At 44.5% G+C, this 18,804-nt stretch overlaps 1 protein-coding gene across 2 annotated transcripts in view; it reads left to right on the top strand.

The window, feature by feature from the left end:
* The first annotated feature begins 1,674 nt into the window (after positions 1-1,674).
* Positions 1,675-18,804, top strand: part of PTCHD4 (patched domain containing 4) — a 93,082-nt gene continuing 75,952 nt past the window's right edge. Inside the window, exon 1 of one of the 2 annotated variants that reach the window (XM_052810100.1) lies at positions 1,675-2,226. In XM_052810100.1, coding sequence (XP_052666060.1) covers positions 1,801-2,226 — 426 coding nt within the window. In that variant the 5' untranslated portion in view covers positions 1,675-1,800. Of the gene's footprint in view, positions 2,401-18,804 lie in introns of both variants that reach the window. The other variant, XM_052810099.1, reaches the window with a different exon arrangement.

The raw sequence follows: 18,804 nt of genomic DNA, 5'->3' as shown, positions 1-18,804 counted from the left end.
AAGCCCTCCAAAGCCCTGAAAGATGGGCTCCTTCTTTGTATGTCCTGTTCATCCACACAGAAAAGTGTGTGTAGGTGTGTCAGCATGAAAGGGATTGCTGAATATGCCTTTTTTCTCCAAAACACTGATAATTACTTCAAGCTGAGCATAGCCAGCTGTTTGCCTAGTCCTGGATCGGGCAGAGTCTGCTAACTGACGGTCTCAAGCTCCCCAGTTTCCACTCTCCCTCCTTCTGTTTCAGGAAGGGTTTATTATGGAAGAACCTTGCTCTCTCAGGCTTTGCACAACGTCCTTGGTCCCATCCCAAAATAAATCAGTTTCTGTTTGAGAAAACTAGCTAAAATACAGCAGGAATTTGGTGGAGGGGGAGACACAGAGCAGAGATCTGCATTTTTCGGGTTTTGTTTTTTAATTACATTTCTGCGATTTAGACTTAAGTGTTAAGTAGAAAGCTCCTGCAAAGCAAGCCTGCCTTTTCTCCTGCCTTGCCTGCAAGGGGCTGTCAGGTCTGCTAGGGCTGGATCTGCTGTCCCAAGCAGTCCTGGCTGAAGCTCCTGGAGGAGCAGAGCTTGCTGCCTGGAGAGTTGGTGGGCAGCTCTCCTACTGCAAATGCACGCATTTCTCTGCTGCTCTCCTTTGGTCTGGGGAGCTGCAGAATTTTTCTCCTCTTATGTAATGGTCTGCTGATGTCTTTGCTTGGAAAAACCTCTTTCTCAGCTGGAGGGTGTCAGGAGCCCCGTCCTACCTCTCTTGGGTCACTGCTCGGGGAGCTGCTGGCCGGGGATTTGGGGGGGGGGGGGGAGAAGGTACCGGGCTGTCGGGCAGCAGAAGGGAGCAGCTCACTGCCCCTTCCTCCCCTTGCCCCAAACCTCGTCCCGGAGTCACTCTCCCCCCCCGTGGGAGCACGGGGCAGCTCCGCCTGGGTGACCTCGGGCTGCAAATGGGGGAAAGGAGAGAGGTGGCACTTTGGGCTGGGAGCTTCGCCTGGGTGGGTGGGTGTCCCAAGGACCACGGGGCGGCTGGGGCAGGGCTGGGTGCGGCGTGGAGGGGGGGATGCAGCAGCCGTGGGACCGGGGGACGGAGAGCGAAGCTCGGCTGCTGCTGCTGCTGTGGGGAAAGCGCTTCGCAAAGTCTCCGGGCAAAGCTCTCCCTCCTCCGGCAGCCGGAGGGGAGCAGGGGTGGCCGGGCAGGGCGAGGGGGGGGGCCGGCGAGGGAGGGACACGGTGGGGTCGGGGGACGTTAAAATGCAGCATCATCCTCCCACCCCCGGCAAATTCCCCGTGTGTGTGTGTGTGTGGAGGGAGAAAAGCGAGCAGCGGTGCTTTGTAGCGGGGGGAGCCGGGGGAAAAGGGGGGGGGGGCGGCTGCCGGCGCTGGCTGCACCGCCCCGGAGAAGCGGTGCGCACCGCGGGGCTGCGCGGAGCGGCCGCGGGCGCGGAGCGGGCACTGCAGAGCCGGCAGAGCTCCCGGTGCGACGCCTGAGCCTCGCCGGTGAAAGGGGGGCACCCGGGCGGGGAGGGGGGGCGATGCTAGTTGGCTGGGGGGGAGGGAGGAGAGAGGGGAAAAAAAAAAAAAAGAGGGAAAAAAAAAAAAAGCAAGGACCCCCCCCTCCCTCCCTCCTCTGCCCGGTCCCTTCCACCCGCGACACGCACACACACACACGCGCGCACACACACACACCCCATTGATCAATATTTGGCTGTCTTGCTGCAACTTGCTGCAGTCTTTTAAAGGAGTAGTAGAGAGAGAGGGAGAGAGAAAGGGGAACTGACAGGAAGGGGTAAGGAGCTACACATGTCACATGTGCTTTCTAAGACGGCCAGGAGCATCTGCAGGCTGGATCTGGTGGAGGATGCTGCGGCAGGTGATACACAGAGGGCTCCAGTCGTTTTTCTACAAGCTGGGCTTATTCGTGAGCAGGCATCCGGTGTTTTTCCTCACTGTGCCCGCAGTCCTGACCATCATCTTCGGCTTCAGCCTGCTCAACCGCTTCCAGCCTGACACTGACCTGGAGAGCCTGGTAGCCCCCAGCCACAGCCTGGCCAAGATCGAGAGGAGCTTAGCCAGCAGCCTTTTCTCCCTCGATCAATCCAAAAGCCAGCTGTATTCGGACTTGCACACCCCGGGGAGGTATGGCAGGGTGATTCTCCTCTCCAAACCCGGAGGCAATATTTTGCATCAGGCTGATGTGATCCTGCAGATCCACCGAGCCGTGCTGGAAATGAAGGTGAACTACAAAGGCTATAATTATACTTTTTCCCATCTGTGTGTGTTGAGAAATCAGGATAAGAAATGCGTGCTGGATGATATTATTTCAGTGCTAGAGGATCTGAGGCAGGCTGCCCTCTCCAATAAGACAACAGCCAGGGTGCAAGTGAGCTATCCCAACACTAAATTAAAGGTATGCTCTTACTGCATGCTTTTGCCAATTAAAGAGGCAGCACTTCATTTCTTGTCCTAAGCAGCAAAGAGAAATATAATCATATCTATCTCTCTCTATCTAAATGTGTGTGAGCTGGGCTTTCCTCGGGAAGCAGCTGAAACCGGTGCCTTGCTATTGTTCTGTACGAGGAGGGAGGGTGGGGGGACCGTACGCTAACCAGGAGAAGCAGGGACTGGAGAACAGCCTCGGGACCGGGAGACCTTGCATTGCCTTGAAGGGTTAATACATCGGGGAAAAGGGGCAGGAGGTCGGGGGAGGGTGAGAGCAGGGGGGGGGTCACTATCACCTTTTCCACCCCCACTGCCGTGGTGGGGTAATTTATCTTTAATATGGCCAGAAAAGGCTTTCCTCAAATGCACAGTGAGCTCCTCTATCTCCCTGCCTCTGCGAGTGCCGTAGGAGCAGCAGGAGGTTTGGGCCAGAAGCGATTTCAGGTGTCCTGCCTTCTTTTTCTTTACCTGCATGCAAAGGGGATGGGAGGTGGAATTTTTTTCTCTCGGTGTGAAAATAATTAACTCTGCCGCTGATGGATGGGCTGGAGTTTTGGGACGGATCCCATCAGCTAGAGGCTTCCAGCAAAGGCGAAACAAGGTAAAAGGTGAAAGAAGTTTCAGTCCTTCCAATTAAAAGAATAAACAATTCGGCACAAATGATCTCGGGAATATTTCCCTGGCACACAAGCACCCATCTGCTTTCCCTCTCATCTGGAGCAATCCAGTTCACCAGGACTAACCTGCCGTGAGCAAATAAGGTGCAAAGTTTGCAGGTGGCTGCCGAAAGAAGTTTCTGTGAATTACTGTGTATCTGCATGCTCCCCCGGACATTGTGCCAGAGGCAGGATTTATTTAACAGAGTGTAACAAACTCCCTAGCACACTAGTTACTCATGGCTCAGGTCATAGGGAAGAGGATACGGTCCTTCTTGTAAACCAGAGAGGCTCTTGGGGTTACCTGTCCCCCTTTTTTCAAAGAGCTCCTCAGGGATGAGGGGGGTAGGGCTCTTGCAAGTACTGGCCAGATCCTGAAGTTATCATTTGTTTCTTACTGTTCATTTACCAGGAAAAAAAGTAAAGCTAGTCCCTGCCCCAAAAACTGAAGCAGAGACATAGATTGATTTTATTGGTCTTTTTGCTTCAGTAAAAGGGCCGGGTGGGACCGGGGACCCCGGACCAAAAAGTTGGGGTTTGGTCCCGTCGCTCTAGATGTCACAGTAATTGCTTTGTGCAGAGTTGTGGCTGTTTGAGTTGAGAGTGTGGAAACAAAAAGGTGTCCTTGCTGCTGCTGGAAAGTCCTGAGTGCAAGGAGTGCTCAGAAACACAAATTGTTCTGGACTAAATATCCCTGAACAAATTTTATCTTTCAGTTTGCTGGGAAGACAATCCTGCTATGGCAGAATTAAAGTGCTTTCTTTCCATTTGGTTTATTTTTAAAGTCAAGATTAAGTTAGTTCCGTGGAGAACACTGACAATCTAGACTAACATCATTATAAACCAGCTTTATACAGAAATAGTCATTCTACTCCCACAATCCAGGTTAATTTCCTTGTGTAGAGAAACCCTAACTGAGCTTGGCAAAACTGGGATGGGGTCACTTGCAATGTAGTTTTTTACTAGGAGAGTGCCTACATCTCCTCCTTTTTTGAAGATAAAAGCAAAGGAAAAAAATAATGTGGTCTGGATTCGTGATTTATTGGAATAAAAGTGATCGGTAGATAATTCACACAGAGAAAGGTTTTTCCAAAGCATTGATGTCTGACTCTGAGCACTGCCGAATACCAGCCCGGCACCTCCAGTCCCCCAAGTAACTGTTGTGTATCATCTTCTAGATGAAGGAATAAATGCCCTTAAGTATCTAGGTTTAAAGTTGGACAGAGCAGGCAGCCTTCTACCCACTTGTCAGTGAAGGGAGGTAAAGCCACCAAAATCTGTGACTGCACCTTAGAGAAAAGCTAACAGTTACAACCCATTTCTGCAGACAGGGAGAGTCCCTGGCATTACTAAGACAGAGAAACACACTTTGCCACAATTTTTCTTTTTCTGGTACGATAAGGACTCTGTTGTGGAACTGTGGTCAGCCCTGAACCCGGACTGCCCTTCAGCTGTGGCGTATCCTCAGAGACTCACCTCCTCCGGTCTCTTCGGCTCCAGCTGCTGGGAATAAATTACTACTTTGTATAGATTAATTCACTAGGTCATCTCTGTCATCTCTCTTGTCCCATCTACCAAGGGTTACAAGTTGTGGGCAAATGTCTCTTGCTCTCCTTCAAGCCATGGCCAAAATCTTGGTTTAGTCCAGGCTCCAAGGCTATTTACTGACCTCCTTCTCTCTGCACCTCTGAGCAAAGGCTGTAGAAACGCAGGCCTGTGCTGCTTGTTTTGGGGTGTCTAGATGTGTTTAACCAGAAACATCTCAGATGCTGCACCCACTAGGGGAGATCAGCCTCTGGATGTTCAGCAATGGGAAACAACCCCTATGGCTGTAGCTATGAGGTTTTTTATTTCTTTTCACTTGAGTCATGACATGAAGGAGCGGTTGTGGCTAGACCTCATGGGAACGTAAACGAGAGGGCCAAATCTGCCTGCCCTTATTCAGTATGGACCAGTGTTCACCACACTCACCAGTCCATGTCCTTGGGAGCTTTCTCAGCTAAACTTCCCTGCACCATAAGGACCCGCCAGGATCTTCTAGGTTGCCTCAGTTTCTCAAAGGACACGCTGCTTGGTTAATACTGGTAGATTTTGCTCTGTCTTGTTCTTTTAGTAATGGCCTCAGATTGAATAAAATTCTTCTAAGAACAATACAGTGGGTTTACAAACTGTGAAGGTGTCCCAGATGTGTTTAGTCTGCAGCCGACATGGGCCAAGTGTCAGCCTGTACTGGTTTGGAAACCACAATGACAACGTTGAGCTGTTCCAACCCCTCTCCTGCTCCATCTGGGAGCTGCAAAATCATCTTGTAGGTTTTTTCATCAAGCCTTGTGAGCACCACTCACTTTGTCCCTCTTCTCATCTCCTGCTGGAGGCCAAATTGGTTTGATTCTCTCAGGTGAGGCTGGCTGTGGGAGAGCTCTTGCCAGGTCTTTCACGGGAGCTTTGTCGGAGCCGTACGAGCAGGTTTCAGCAAAAACTGCTCTGGTTTTGAAACAGCTGTTACTGGGCTGCAAAATCTAATGAAACTGCTTGGCTTTTCCTAAGAAAATCTGGCTGTGAAGGGTAATGATTGTTTAATCGTTACTTGCTGTAGTGTTGGAAGAGCTTATAGCCTTGAATGCATCTATCTTCACTGCCCCTCTGTAAGTTGGGAAGTCTTGGTCTCTCCGCTCGCCAGATAAAGAGCAGAGAGATGGCACTTCCATCCAGAGTGCAGACTGCAGTGTGGTTTCAAATGCCTGAGATGGGATTAAAATCCACTCTGGCAACACAGGGTTCATTGTAGGCTAGTTTACTCTTCTGAAAGGCCAGGTGAATCAGGCTGTAGGAAAACACCTGCTCCCATTGCTTTGGGGACACTGTCTAGCCTGTTCACCGTTATTGCTACGCTACGCTGCAGTCTGCAGCCCAGCCAGAAGAGTGACTTGCCCAAGGTCATGCAGATAGACCGTGGCGGAGCAGGAAAACAAAGCTGGATGTATGAAGTCTTGATGAAGACTTGTGAGATACGTCCTGGAGTGAGATTTCTCATGCTTTCCCCAGCCCGGGACAAAACGACAATGTTCCTGTGCTTGGGGTCTGGATTGTGCCCTAGCCACATGGACTGGACAAGTCTACACTGAGCACTGAACATCAGTCATTAAATTGTTAAATCACAAGTTTTGACAAATCCTGGCATAATTTTTGTCAATTAAGACTTCCAGGACAGTGCCTGGACATGATTTGGGAGGTAACATGGGAAAGGGTCCGCTCCTTGTTGGTGTATTTACTCCGTTCTGGGGATAACCGTGTGTATCTGCTTGGATATGTTGTACCCCTGTCCCCAGGGCCAGAGTATGGTCTGAGGCACATTATATTTATTGGTATAGACAGAATTATTGATTACATGGGGATTACTTCTTGTGTACTACCAGATATGAGGAAGGAGATTGTGTTTTGACCCTGATTTGCCAGTAATCCTAGCAAATTTGCTGTCCTTATCAGGAAAAAAGAAAAACAAAAAATCACTACAAAGAATGAAAATTATTTCTGAACACAGTCCTTACCCAGAGGAAAAAAAAAGGCATGAAAGCATTTTTTCAGGTATTTCACCTTTACTGTTTCTTTTCATGTTTATTTGCTAGTTTGTCTGAGAAAAGATAATAACTTAGAACTTATCTCTCTCTGAGATCAGAATGAATATGACAACTGCTGGTTAAAAGCAGCCTTTGTAAGCAGATTGGTTTTTGTAATACCACCTCCAATTAATTAAGTATCAGCCATTTATGAACACTAGGCTAAACAGCAGCCAATAAAGCAGACATCTCCATGACCACATTTGTGATAAACACATCAACTGGATATTGAATCCTTTATTGTGTAAGTAGAAAAGTTACTTGGATTCACATAGCATCTTGAAACCTGTAACTGCAGATTTGCAACTGCCCAGATTCTCAATTTTTCTTACACTAACAGCTGTACTTTTAAATGACTCTTGCTCCATTTGCGTTCATGGAGTCTTTCCCACTGCTCTAAGATCAACCCCTCCTTAGATGACCCCGAGGCACCAGCCACCTTCATGGGACAGAGAGGATATAAAACCAGAGCCCACCTACATCACAGTAGGCATATGTGTATCAGTAATATCCAAAACCTGATTATTCCTCCAATACAATTGGTCCAAGTATAAGATTACTCTGACTCCTAGGACCATATGCTTCCTTGGAGGCAATGTGGTTCTGTACCCATTTGTGATACTACCCGTCCCAATCCAAGCCTATGGCGCAGGATGCTGTGAAGTGCTCTGTGGCTGGCAAAAGCTGCTAAGTCAAAGCAAAGTAACGAAACATGAACAGGGAGAAGATCAGGAGAGGAAGGCTGGAGGCTGCAGATAGTTTTCATCTCAGCCTCTCGGATCAAGACAGGATTGGGCAGGCTGAGCTCGGACTAGTTACTCAGTAGCATGAAAGCAAGTGGAAAATGTTTGAAGGCAAGTAACCTCTTCTGGCTCACAGGTTAGGAAACTTATTTGGAGAAAAAGAAAAAAAAAAAAAGAGCCCCTTGCTCTTCCAGCTGTGTTTCCATACTGTCCGGCAGGACTAGGAAGGGCTCCTCACCCTCCTCGCCTGGAGGGACCGGCAGAGCTGGTGTCTGTGCCGTGTCAGCTGTGCTCTTGCTGGGAGATGTCCCTGCAGCTATCAGCTCCGGAGGACATGATCAGACAGCCTGCCTGCTCCGTGTGGGCAAGAAATGAAGTGTTTCCCTGCATTTTTTAGGAAAATTCTCCACTCCTTCCTCTACTTAGTACATTAGGAAAGGTCTCTTTCTTAGCTCTGATAGACCAAGTGTTAAGACAACCCTCTTGCCTAAAAGGCAGGACAAAGTATGAGCCCTGACTGCACCAGGGACACGAAACCAGGTTACCCTGTACAAGGACAAGCTATCCCAACATAAACAAACAGCAGAAAGACAGCAGAAACCTATCAAAGTAAGGATGGGGTTTAGGGTTCTCTTTTTGCATTGCCATTCTTCAGTTATGAACTTAACTTTCCGTACCAGTCCCTGGGGTAAATTCCACCTTCACCCCACCAGGGCTGTAGACAGCAGGTTCCTTGGATGTGGGGCTCATTCATTCCCAGCTAGCAGCTGAGAGCAGTGGCCATGTCGAAGACCGCAAAGAAAATATTCTCTGTTGACCTCTCGGACGACCTTGTCCAGCTGCTTCTTGCCTTTCCCTCCCAGCTATTCCACTTTTTAGTTGTGTCAGCACGTGCTGGGGCACATGGCCTTTTATGCAGTGCCAGGCCTTCTGGAGACCTTGCCATGATGTGAATAATAATAAAGAAGCAATTGGAAGGTTGTCTGGGTAGAGAGAAAAGGAAGATGCAATTGCAAGCACCTTCAGTCAGTAACGACTGCTCATCGCTGTGGGTCTGGGTGTCAACCCCTTGCCAAAGGTAGAAAGTCCAGTAGCACTTTGCCATCTTCCTACAATAGCTACTCTGCTGTGGACAGGAAAAAAAAGTTATTTCCTTTACTAAATATTCAGTTAATGCTTGGCAGTGTTTCTACACTGACATAACATCTTCTAATCTCAGCCATCCCTATGCCTTTCCAAAATGTCTTTGGAGCCCCTTACTGTAGTGACTGTGTGAGCTGTTGGAGGGCTCTGAACTTCTCCCTCTGGATTTACAGCAGATGGGTATTCTTGCTATCTGTAATAAGAATTAAACCAAATTCAGATACTGCCATGCTACCAAGGTGAGAGAATACAATTGACAAGCCTTAGTAAAGAAGATGTGGGATCTTCCCAGCCAGAGAAAGATGCTTTTGAGGAGAGGAGAGGAGAGGAGAGGAGAGGAGAGGAGAGGAGAGGAGAGGAGAGGAGAGGAGATCCTTAAACTAACATTAACTGATTAAATATATATGTTCTGTGGGAGAAGTGGGAGGAACTTTGCAAGGTGAAAATTAGACTAATAAATTTGTTGAGAAAAGTTCTTAAATTATTTAATGACCTTTATGTATATGTAGGTATGTATATTACATACAGGTCTGTCTTAGTCAGTAAACAATGATGTAGATAAGGTTGTGCTAGACATTTTGAAAATAATAATCTAAAAACAAAACCTGTATTAAACCTTTCCAGCCATTAAGAGATAAAAGACCCCTATGCAGAGCTCTGCACAGTTGTTATTATAGAAGTCATGGTGAAAAAACCTGCTGACTGTTTTTCCGAGAGGAGTGAATCGAGTTATTAAAATAATGATCTTGCATTTCTACAGAAAAATTTTAATTTATGCAGACCCCGCATCCATTGCACACTCCTAGTGCAAGCAGTGAGACATGCTGTGCATGGCTGGGACTTGAGCTGAAAAGCAGCTTTAAATATAGATGAAACAAAGTCTTCAACAACATAGGAAAGCAGGTGCTGTGTGTGATGGAAAAGAGAGGGGAAGACAACGGGAGGCAGAAAGGGCAAGCTATAAAGTCTTTTATACCTCTGTTGCTTACTATATTAGTCCTGTTCTCTGTTTTCTTACCTACTAAGGCGCAAGATGCTCATGTGGAGAATAGATAGCAATGGAACTTCTTGGTAGTGGGGCTGCGAAGCATCCTACAAAGGGGGAGATCAGTGACAGAGCTCCTGAGCATTGCAGAGATGATCACATGCAGTGGCACATGTCATTGCCCTAGCCCTGGATTCACTGGGTGTGAATTACCCTCACTTTTACACTGGTCAGGCCATTTAGGAGCAGGAGCTTTGGGTCAAGTGCTTGGAGATCGTTGATGACGCTAGCAAGTGTGATCTGGTGGCAGCGGGACAATTTCCAGCTGAAAAGAATTACCATGGAACCAGCTCAAGGGCAAACTGGGAATAACTTGTTGGTGGGCAGCTCTGGTATGGCACCAAAATTTTGCTGAAGCTTTTTTTCCTTCTTAACCTCGCTCACTCGTTAGTGGGTAATTCCTGCACGATGCCAGTTCTGCATGCCCAGCAGCGGCTCTGTGAGATGTCGGACAGCCCTCCCACAGCTCTGAGTCGACCAGATCAGCTTTTCTACCTAGTTTTGTGTTTTGGCACCAAACATGCCCTCCTCCAGTCCACTCTCACTAGCAAACTGGTACCACGGCCAGGGAGCTGCTGGGGGGATCGCAGGTTGTGAGACCAGCATGTCACTACCTGGCTAATATTGCAGAAAGGTTTTGGTCTGATAATGGGCTATAACTAAGATGGAAAAAGTCAGTCAGCACCAGAGGTGTATAATGTTTCCTGAATACATATGATGGCAAATGTTTTGGCGTCTCCCAGAATAATTATTCTTTGAAAATTTGCAATTGCACAAGCCCTAAAGCCCGCTTGTCTGCTCTGAGGGCATCTGAGAAGGCAAAGGGCAGTCCTGCCTGCCTGCCCCTTGCTGTTGAAGGCAATGCACATTGCAAAGACTTTAAGTTTAATGCAGCCCACCTACCTAGGGTATGCAAATTGAGATTAAAGGTCAAGCTCCTAATGGGCCAGTCTGCCATAATTAGTTTCCTTGTGCAGTCGGTGGGAAACCCTGGAGGTGCCATTGAATACCTCCACAGGGAAGCCCAAACACCTAATGTGTATCCTCTTGCAATATATAGGGAACATAAACATCACCTATAGGACCGGTTCAGTGGGCACCCAAATCTTGTGCCCAAGTTAGGTACCTAAGCAAGACAGAAAAGTTGCCCCCGTGTAAGACAGGGTCTTGCTTTTCTTACACCTTGCATAATTGTTTCCACCAGTGTTACACAAGTGTTGTCAGTCTGATGCGGAGGTGTTATTCTTACCACTCACATGGTGTGGTTTTGCACATGTGTCAACAGCTTCGTAAAGGGTGCTACGATTCAGAAGTGGTCATGGAGCATTTTGCTGCTTCTGTCCTAAATCATGTATTACCTGTGCTAAATCATGCATTACTTGTGCTAAATCACACATTACCTGTGCTGCATATAGGGCCGGCCTATAAAATTTCAGCTGATTTTTTTTCTGTCAGAAGTTACAGTAGTCTTGAAATCAAAAGCATCTGTGAAACAATGTCTACCTTGCCCTTAATTTTGTCTTGGAGGAAGAGAAGGGCACGTTCCCATAGTTTCATTTTGACATGCTCCCAACAAAACACTTCCATTTTTTGTGTTGAAATGGTTCTTTCAAAGTACTCTTTCAAACTTCTTTCCAAAATATTTTGCTCTCACATTATACTTTAGATTAGAAAATAAAGGAGAAAAAAAAATATGTTACTTCAAAAGGAAATATCTTCCCATGTTCAGACTTTGGAGAAGGAGAAGTCGCTCTGGTTTGAAAATCGCAGAGAAACGAAGTCACCCCACCAGCGCTGCCTGGCAGGATCCCTCCACGGCTGAGGACACACCCCAGTCCCCGTGGATACGAATGTATCCCCTAACAGGGTGCTCTGGCTCTTGTTAATGACATTTTTCTCTGGAGACCAAGGCACCATATTGATGGGCCAACTGATCCTCACTTCCAGTTTTCCAAGCAGGTTTAGTTTGTAAAACAGTTTGCAGTTCATTAAGAAGGAAGATGCTGTTAGCAGTACTTCATTATGCAACGCAATCTCTTGTTTGATGGGAGCTGTGACTTAACCATAAATCACCCTTTTCCTAACCATTTTCCAGGATGGTTTCTTAGAGTAGATTTTGATTCATTAACAAAATACATTAACAAATTCAATGCTGAGCAGATGCAACATGGAAATATTCATGTGCATTTTTCTCCTAAAATCCACACTTCACTTTTTGCTCATGTTCTTAACTCCTGTCCCACTGAGTGAAGATTTATTTACGGAGAAGTACAAAACATCCTCCAAAAGATATTACACCACATAAACTTTTGGATCCAGATGACAAACCTGCTTCTCTTCAGGACTGGGTGGAAAGTGTGGTAATAAATGCTCTACCAGTGGTGTTTCTTTGTTAACTAACATTAATTTTCCTGTCCAGAAGGGATTTTTCCACTGCACATAAAAACCACTGGCCACCCAGTTGATGCACAACAGATTTATCATTGTAAATTGCATAGAAACTTGGGACACCAGCAAAGAAACATGAACATTTCTGAATATTTACAAATGTCTCTCCAATCCTTTCTTTCCCCAGGCTTCAAGATTAGCACAAGTATTAGGCTTTAGGTATATAGCCCAAAATAAATTTCACAAGCTTGACAAGCTTAAAAGCTCCCCTGCTCTCATAAAGTATTTGATGTTTTGTTTTTCAGAAGAAATTAATTTTAAAGAAAAAGTATTTTGTTCTCCTAAAAGAATAAAGCTAGTATGCTTACAACGTTTACCATCTTCTTGCATCTAGTGTAAGATTTTGGAGGTGGGAGAAAGAGGAGGACATCCTTGAAGGGAAATTTGTGTTACCTAAATGCCAAATACTGTCATTGCATATGTTCAGTGGTCTTTTCATCAGAATATTTACCTCAAAAGGAAGGTTAAAACAGGTCATTTGTCACTACTTAGCAGATCTGAACAAAGCTCCTTTAGGAATGATTCTGATACTTTTCTTGTGGAAAACCCAATTACTCTTAGAAGTAGCAAAAATGACAAGGAAAAATAAGGCAGAACAAGACGTTTTTTCACTTCCTTTAGAGCAGCTTAATAAAAGGTAACCAGGATAGAGAATAGCCCAGAATGAAACTCAAAGAAATTCAAGTGCACCCTTAAACCATTTGAACTGGGTCTCTGAGCTGAACTATAGCCTCTTTGATGAGGATACAGTGGACAGAAAGGACAACATTTCAGATGCCGTTTTGTGAAGGAGCGGTTTGGGCTGTGGGATGGTGATTTTGGTGCAGAACCATGTATTCAAGAATTCATATTCTGCTGCAACTCAGATCCTTCTCTCCCTTACATTGATTTTCCCATCATAAAGGAGTGCTGTGGTGCCGCTGGAGAAATTCACAGAGCTGTTGGAGTTTTATGAGCAATCTCATGCCTCTTCCATGTAACATCAAGAGGTCAAAGACATAAAAAGTTTATAAGGTCAGTCTAGCCTATTCCCTGGCCTGTGCAGGATTATGGGGAAATCCTAATAAAAAAATTAATTCAAATTGGCTTGGATGGGAAATCAGTCATGTGGGTTGGAAACTGGCTGAAAGATTGTAAACGAAGAAGAATCATGATAAATGATAATGTAGCAAGTTTATGGAAGGTATCTTGCAGGGTATCTGGAGAATTTGAGTTAGGCCTGGTCTCATCTAACATCTCTATTAATTATCGGGAAGTGGAATTGAATTGCACAGGAATGAATTTCACAGATAATATTAAACAAGGAGGACATGTCAGCAGCAGCTGAGTCAGAGAATTTACACAGACAGAACCGGAGCAGTCAGAAACCCGAACAGAAAATAAAACAATTTTCTGAAGAGTTTTGGTTGCATTCTGGTCCCCAAAGGGCAATCTAGGTTTCTCCCTTGGAACAGATTCCTGTTAGCTGAGTTTTGCAAACTTCGAATTGAAGATACAGTGCTTAAATGATATGACCAAGGTCAAAGACAAAGTTGATGTTAAAATTGGGATTTTACAACCCTCACAGAAAGGGCACTTAGTTTTACTTCTGACTCTGACTCTGCTTTGCAAGTATGGACATTTCACTACTCGGTGTTGTCCTTCATCCTTCACCTTCTTGCAGATCAAGTTCTGCAGGACAAACACAGCTTAGTATGTTGAGTTTGAATGGTGCTTTGGAGGCTGTAGATGATGTGTTAAATGATCAGTGAAGCCTTGATAGATTGTTGCTTTGCCTTAGTCCTTTTGTTATCTTTCTAGAGTGAAATCGGTTTTCTGGAGTTTTGTGCCGACTGTGCGGATTTGGAATGGGCCAACCTTGAATTTTTTCTGCCATGTGCATCATCTGATTGTTCCTCAGCACTTCAAATATTTTCATACCCCTAATGTCACAAATTGGCTCCATTTTGTCCCTGTTGAATTTTGTCATTCATTAATTATATTCTGGTTGTGCCAGGGAAAAATTCTCGTAGCAGACAGTCTTAAAACTCAGTTGAGCAGCATAGTTACAAAATATTCAGCTGGATCATTTCTACTGGTTTTCGTCCAGCTTGAGTGGGATTGCAGACCAAGTCTCTAGGAACAGGTTGGTGATGTTTGTGAAATGGATTTTGGAATCAGGCCACTTCTACTCCTCTTCTTGACAAACGTCCACAACGTCAGGGCATTTGCGGCAGCAGATGGTACCTGGTCTGGTCTGCAGAGTTAGGCTGTGACCCTGACCTGGCACTGAGGGTCCATGATGTAGCAGTTTGTGGAAGCTCCTACAGAGAGTCACGATCAGAATATTCATCCCAAAGATGGGATATATTTCTTCTAATTTCAGCCCTTTTATGTTCAGCATCTAATCTAAACTGGCCCCAATGTGCAATCAGAGGAGAGAAGGGTGAACCTCCAGAAGCAATGCATTTAACTTTTTCTAAACAACTACATTAGGAGGGGATGAACTCACCCTTCAGAGGCATCATGGACCAGAGACACCAGAGTGTTCATATTATGCATTTACCTTTCATATGGTTAAAATTAGGTGAGCTGAATCCCACCATACATTTATTTGAAACCACAAAAACAAAAAAGTTCCATGAAATTTCCATAAGCATGGGAATATGCTAAATTTGAAGATCTTTATAGAAAAGACTTCTGTCAGGTGAAGCGTTTCCGAATGACCTAGGGAATAATCTATGTTTGTACTGACATGAGAAAAAACATCCCAGAATAATTTAATGGGGAAAATCAAGGCTTCTTCTCAAGTCCGTTGCAGCTTTGTCTCACACCAAATCTCTGACAGGGTTTTGAAACACTCTTTTTGGGAATTATTATTAGACAGTTGCAAAAGAACTAAAATACATTAATCTGAATAAGGAATTAACTTCCACTGAAGGAACCGGAATAAAATGCCATCCTCCTGAAAAATAGATTGCTAGATATTGGCATTTTATTGCAGCAGGGAGACTGAGATTTTGCAGAGTACTCAGAAGACAAATGCTGAGGTTCTGTCATCTGGAAGTGCTTTACCATCTGATTACTCTGGCTTATTTTATCAGAATTTTTCCCTAAATATTTATTTGTTTGAAATCCAAAAGTGGCTAGATACCACAAGGTCCCACCATCTGCAGCACTTTTTTTAAAAATTAAAAGTCCAATCCTTCCTGTTCTACCAGAATCAAACCCTTTCCAAATAGATTATACTAATGTAAATTGAAAAATCACTTTGCATTCCAGGGAACTTTGAAAAGCCTTTTTTTTTTAAACATGTGTTATATTAAAGTAACTGTAAAATGTCTATTTGGGGAAAAAAAAGTTTTGATGTCGTGCAGGGAAACATCTCAGATAAGTTGAAAAGGCGGTTGTTGCTGTTATGATTATTATTATTATTATTATTATTATTATTATTTACAATGAATATACTACATTTCTTCAGAAGTGCTTATACACAGTAACTAAATACTCATCTTACTTGGTATCTTGAACTCATTCTTAACAATAGCACTACATTAACATACAAATCTATGTACACATATAACCCAACTTTAAGCATTTAATGAAGGTACTTAAAATAGAGTTTGGGACATTGTAGGCTTTAGGAGAACTACAAATCCTAAGAATGAGATTCAGTCCATTTAAGATCAAGCTTGCCCTCTGGAGATGCCCCGTTTTTCTCTTCTCCTTGAGCAGGCAGCCTGGTAGTCCTGGCATTTCTAACCTGGCAGGTTTGGTTAGGCAGCCTGACTCAGGACCGCAGAGCCCAAATTCTGATTTTTCATGTTTTGAGTCTTGTTCTGGCTGAAGAGGCACATCCAAATCAGAAACTCTGCTTGAAGTTAATAGCTACTGTGTACTCGCACGAAAGGACAAATACTCAGCCGTGAAATACAGCCACCTTGAGGATGAAGCTATTCAGGTGTTGCATAGCTGACACCACCACCAGACTATGGGGTTTGAGCACAGGAATTAAAGAAATCCTCTGCCAGCTGGCAGCAAGGAAGGGATTAAATCTTTCTTTCTTTTTTTTTTTTTTTCTTTTTTCCTTCCCATTGAGTTTGCATAAACCTGGATTATTTCTCCAATCCATTTCACCACATGCCACATGAACTGCTGCTCCCGAGCTTGGCAGGGAGGAGGTGCAGGCTCAGAACGGGGAGGGAAGGGACCTCTCCTTTGCCGGCATCACCAGTTCATCCTGTGAAATACAGCGACTAAAGAAACTCCAGCATCCGATGGGAAGATCTTTGGAGCATGGGCAGATTCTCCAGTTGTGCGTTTGCATGGCACCTAGCACAGCGGGGTCCTGCGCCATGCCAGAACCTCACTGGTGACCAGGGATTATGGTCTGAACCAAGACCTCAGCATCTGCTGTACCTTGTGTGGGTCCTCCCGGGCCTCCGCAGCACAAGGGCTGCATCAAGATGAATTGCTCCCAGCACGTGGAGCTTGATCAGCAGCAGTTGTTAGCAGCTCCTGCAATCTCTAGATGAAAGTTTTGGGCTGATGCAAAATTTTCAGGTTGTTGCACGCTGTTGTTTAACACTTGTTTATCATTGCAAATGTGCTCTGTGCCGTCTGAGACAGCACGAGACACCCTCTCTCACAGAGTATGGCTAAAAAAATAAAGAGAAGCTGGCCCTCGTAATGTCAGCAAACTTCCAGTGGGAGAGCTCTCCAGTGATGGGAGGCAATGAGAAGACCAAAGTGGAGATAATGACATGAGCTTTACTTTTTTGACTGGAATAAGAATTAAAGAAAACATGTTAGAGAATCATACATGACAGCACCTTAATCTCTATGAGCTACTAAGAACATAAGATTTTATCATGAAGGGCACACGTTACAAGGTGATCTTGAGACAGATATTACAAATATAAAATCTACCTGCTGATGTTCATAAGTGGGGGTGAAAAATCTCTTTGAACATACTGAATTCAAAAGTACCTTGGGTGGGAGTCAGCTGTCTCATATGCAGATCCAGAACCCCAGCTTCAGTTATATCTTAATGCATAAATACAGGCCTACTTAAATGCCTCATTCCCACTCCCCCTTTCCAGATTCTGGTCCAACATTATGAAAAAAAAAAGGAAAAAACATCTGAAATTAGACATTTTTTTGGCTCTCTCCAGCTAACAAATGTCCAAACTCATTAAAAACCAGTGTGTGCTGGAGGGAAGGGAAGGATGCTTCAGGGTAGAGAAATTGCTTCACAATGCCAAATTTGAGATTAAAAAAAAAAAGAGAGAGAGAGAAAACTGATTAATTATCTCTTAAAAAGGAGGAATTTTCAGCTGGAAGTGTTAAGTGTCCTTAACTGTATCTGCTTTGCGCAGTGCTTTGTTATATCTTATTGAGCACTGCGAGAGTGGAAGCTCCTGATAGGACTTGGGTAAGAGCAGAGCAGCACCTTGCATTTGAAGGCTGGGCTTAGTTAAGCCTGAAAACTGCTTAGCTGGAAGTTAACCTCAAGACCATGCTAGCCCCAAAATCTTGCCACATCACACTTGGCTTTGTCTGATTCTCAGTTATTTCTTTTCTTCTTGCCTTTGATAAAACATTATCGCAATGTTTCAGTACTTTGGCTGCTGGTCCCCAGAGAAACCATGAAGAGCAGAGACAAGAGAAAATTAAAGAGATGTTTGCCAACATAAAACATAATTTAAAAAGAAAAAAGCACCCTTTTCTGTGTCATTATTGAAACTTCAGATTGTAAGAGCTTAAATGATTCCCGTGGATCTGCTTTACTCCTCACTTTTTATTCTCTGCTGTTTATTTTTTAATATTTCCTTTAGATGGAGTAATAAAACCAGGCAAATCCAATTCCTTTTGCTTCCTGGCAGGTTTTCTTCCTATTTCTTGTGTGTATTGGACTTCAAGCGGTGTAGGAAAAACAATTAGAAGAGGTACACAGTGGGGTGCATGCAAAGCAAGAGGACCTACAAACCTAGCAGTGAAAACGTGTGACCCCTCTTTAGGATCTCCTTTTAGGGACAATTGTTGGATCCCATTCTTATCCCCCCAAAACCCTTCAGCTTGGGCATATGAAGCGCGTGGTGAAATTTTGCAAACAGTTTTGTGCCTTTTTGCTTTTGTTGATAAGGAAGACGACAAGAAAGGAGGTTTTCTTGATTTTTAGTGTTTCCTGCTGTCTTTTTTTTTTTTTTTTTCACTTTAGGGATTAGGTTCTTGTTTAGCCTATAATTCCATAGACTTCAAGAAAACTTTAAGATTAGACCTTCACAAGAGACAGAAAGTATTCTGGTGGAATATTGTGCTGTTTTCTCCCATTTGGAGAAAGCCATGACCATCTTCAGATAACAAAACTCTCTTGGATTTCACTGAGGCACAAGATATCTTTAGTTCATTAGTCTCGCTCACTTTTTGTTGCCAATTTCATTCAAATCCCTGCATTTGGGAGAAGGATTTCTTGGTTAAAAAATAAACAGTTGCATTATTTCTCCCCCTTCCCAGCAGCTCACTTCACTTTTTTGTTTGTTGAAGAGCTGGAAAATCCACAATAACTATGAGACTCCCAAAGGTGTCTTCCAGCCATGTTATGGAAGACACTGTCTTGGTGTGTCGTGCTTTAGAAATGCACAGAGACTGAAAATTGGGCTAGATGGACCACTGGCTTGCACTGAAAATGCATTTCTTGTCTTTCTATGCTCTTTGTAATTTTCTTCCTTTCCTTTGAAC

Source organism: Harpia harpyja, chromosome 15 (assembly GCF_026419915.1).
Source record: "Harpia harpyja isolate bHarHar1 chromosome 15, bHarHar1 primary haplotype, whole genome shotgun sequence".
In the NCBI taxonomy this organism is placed as follows: Eukaryota; Metazoa; Chordata; class Aves; order Accipitriformes; family Accipitridae; genus Harpia; species Harpia harpyja.
The sequence above is the reverse complement of the archived record's forward strand: the minus strand, read 5'-3'. Positions and strand labels throughout refer to the sequence as shown.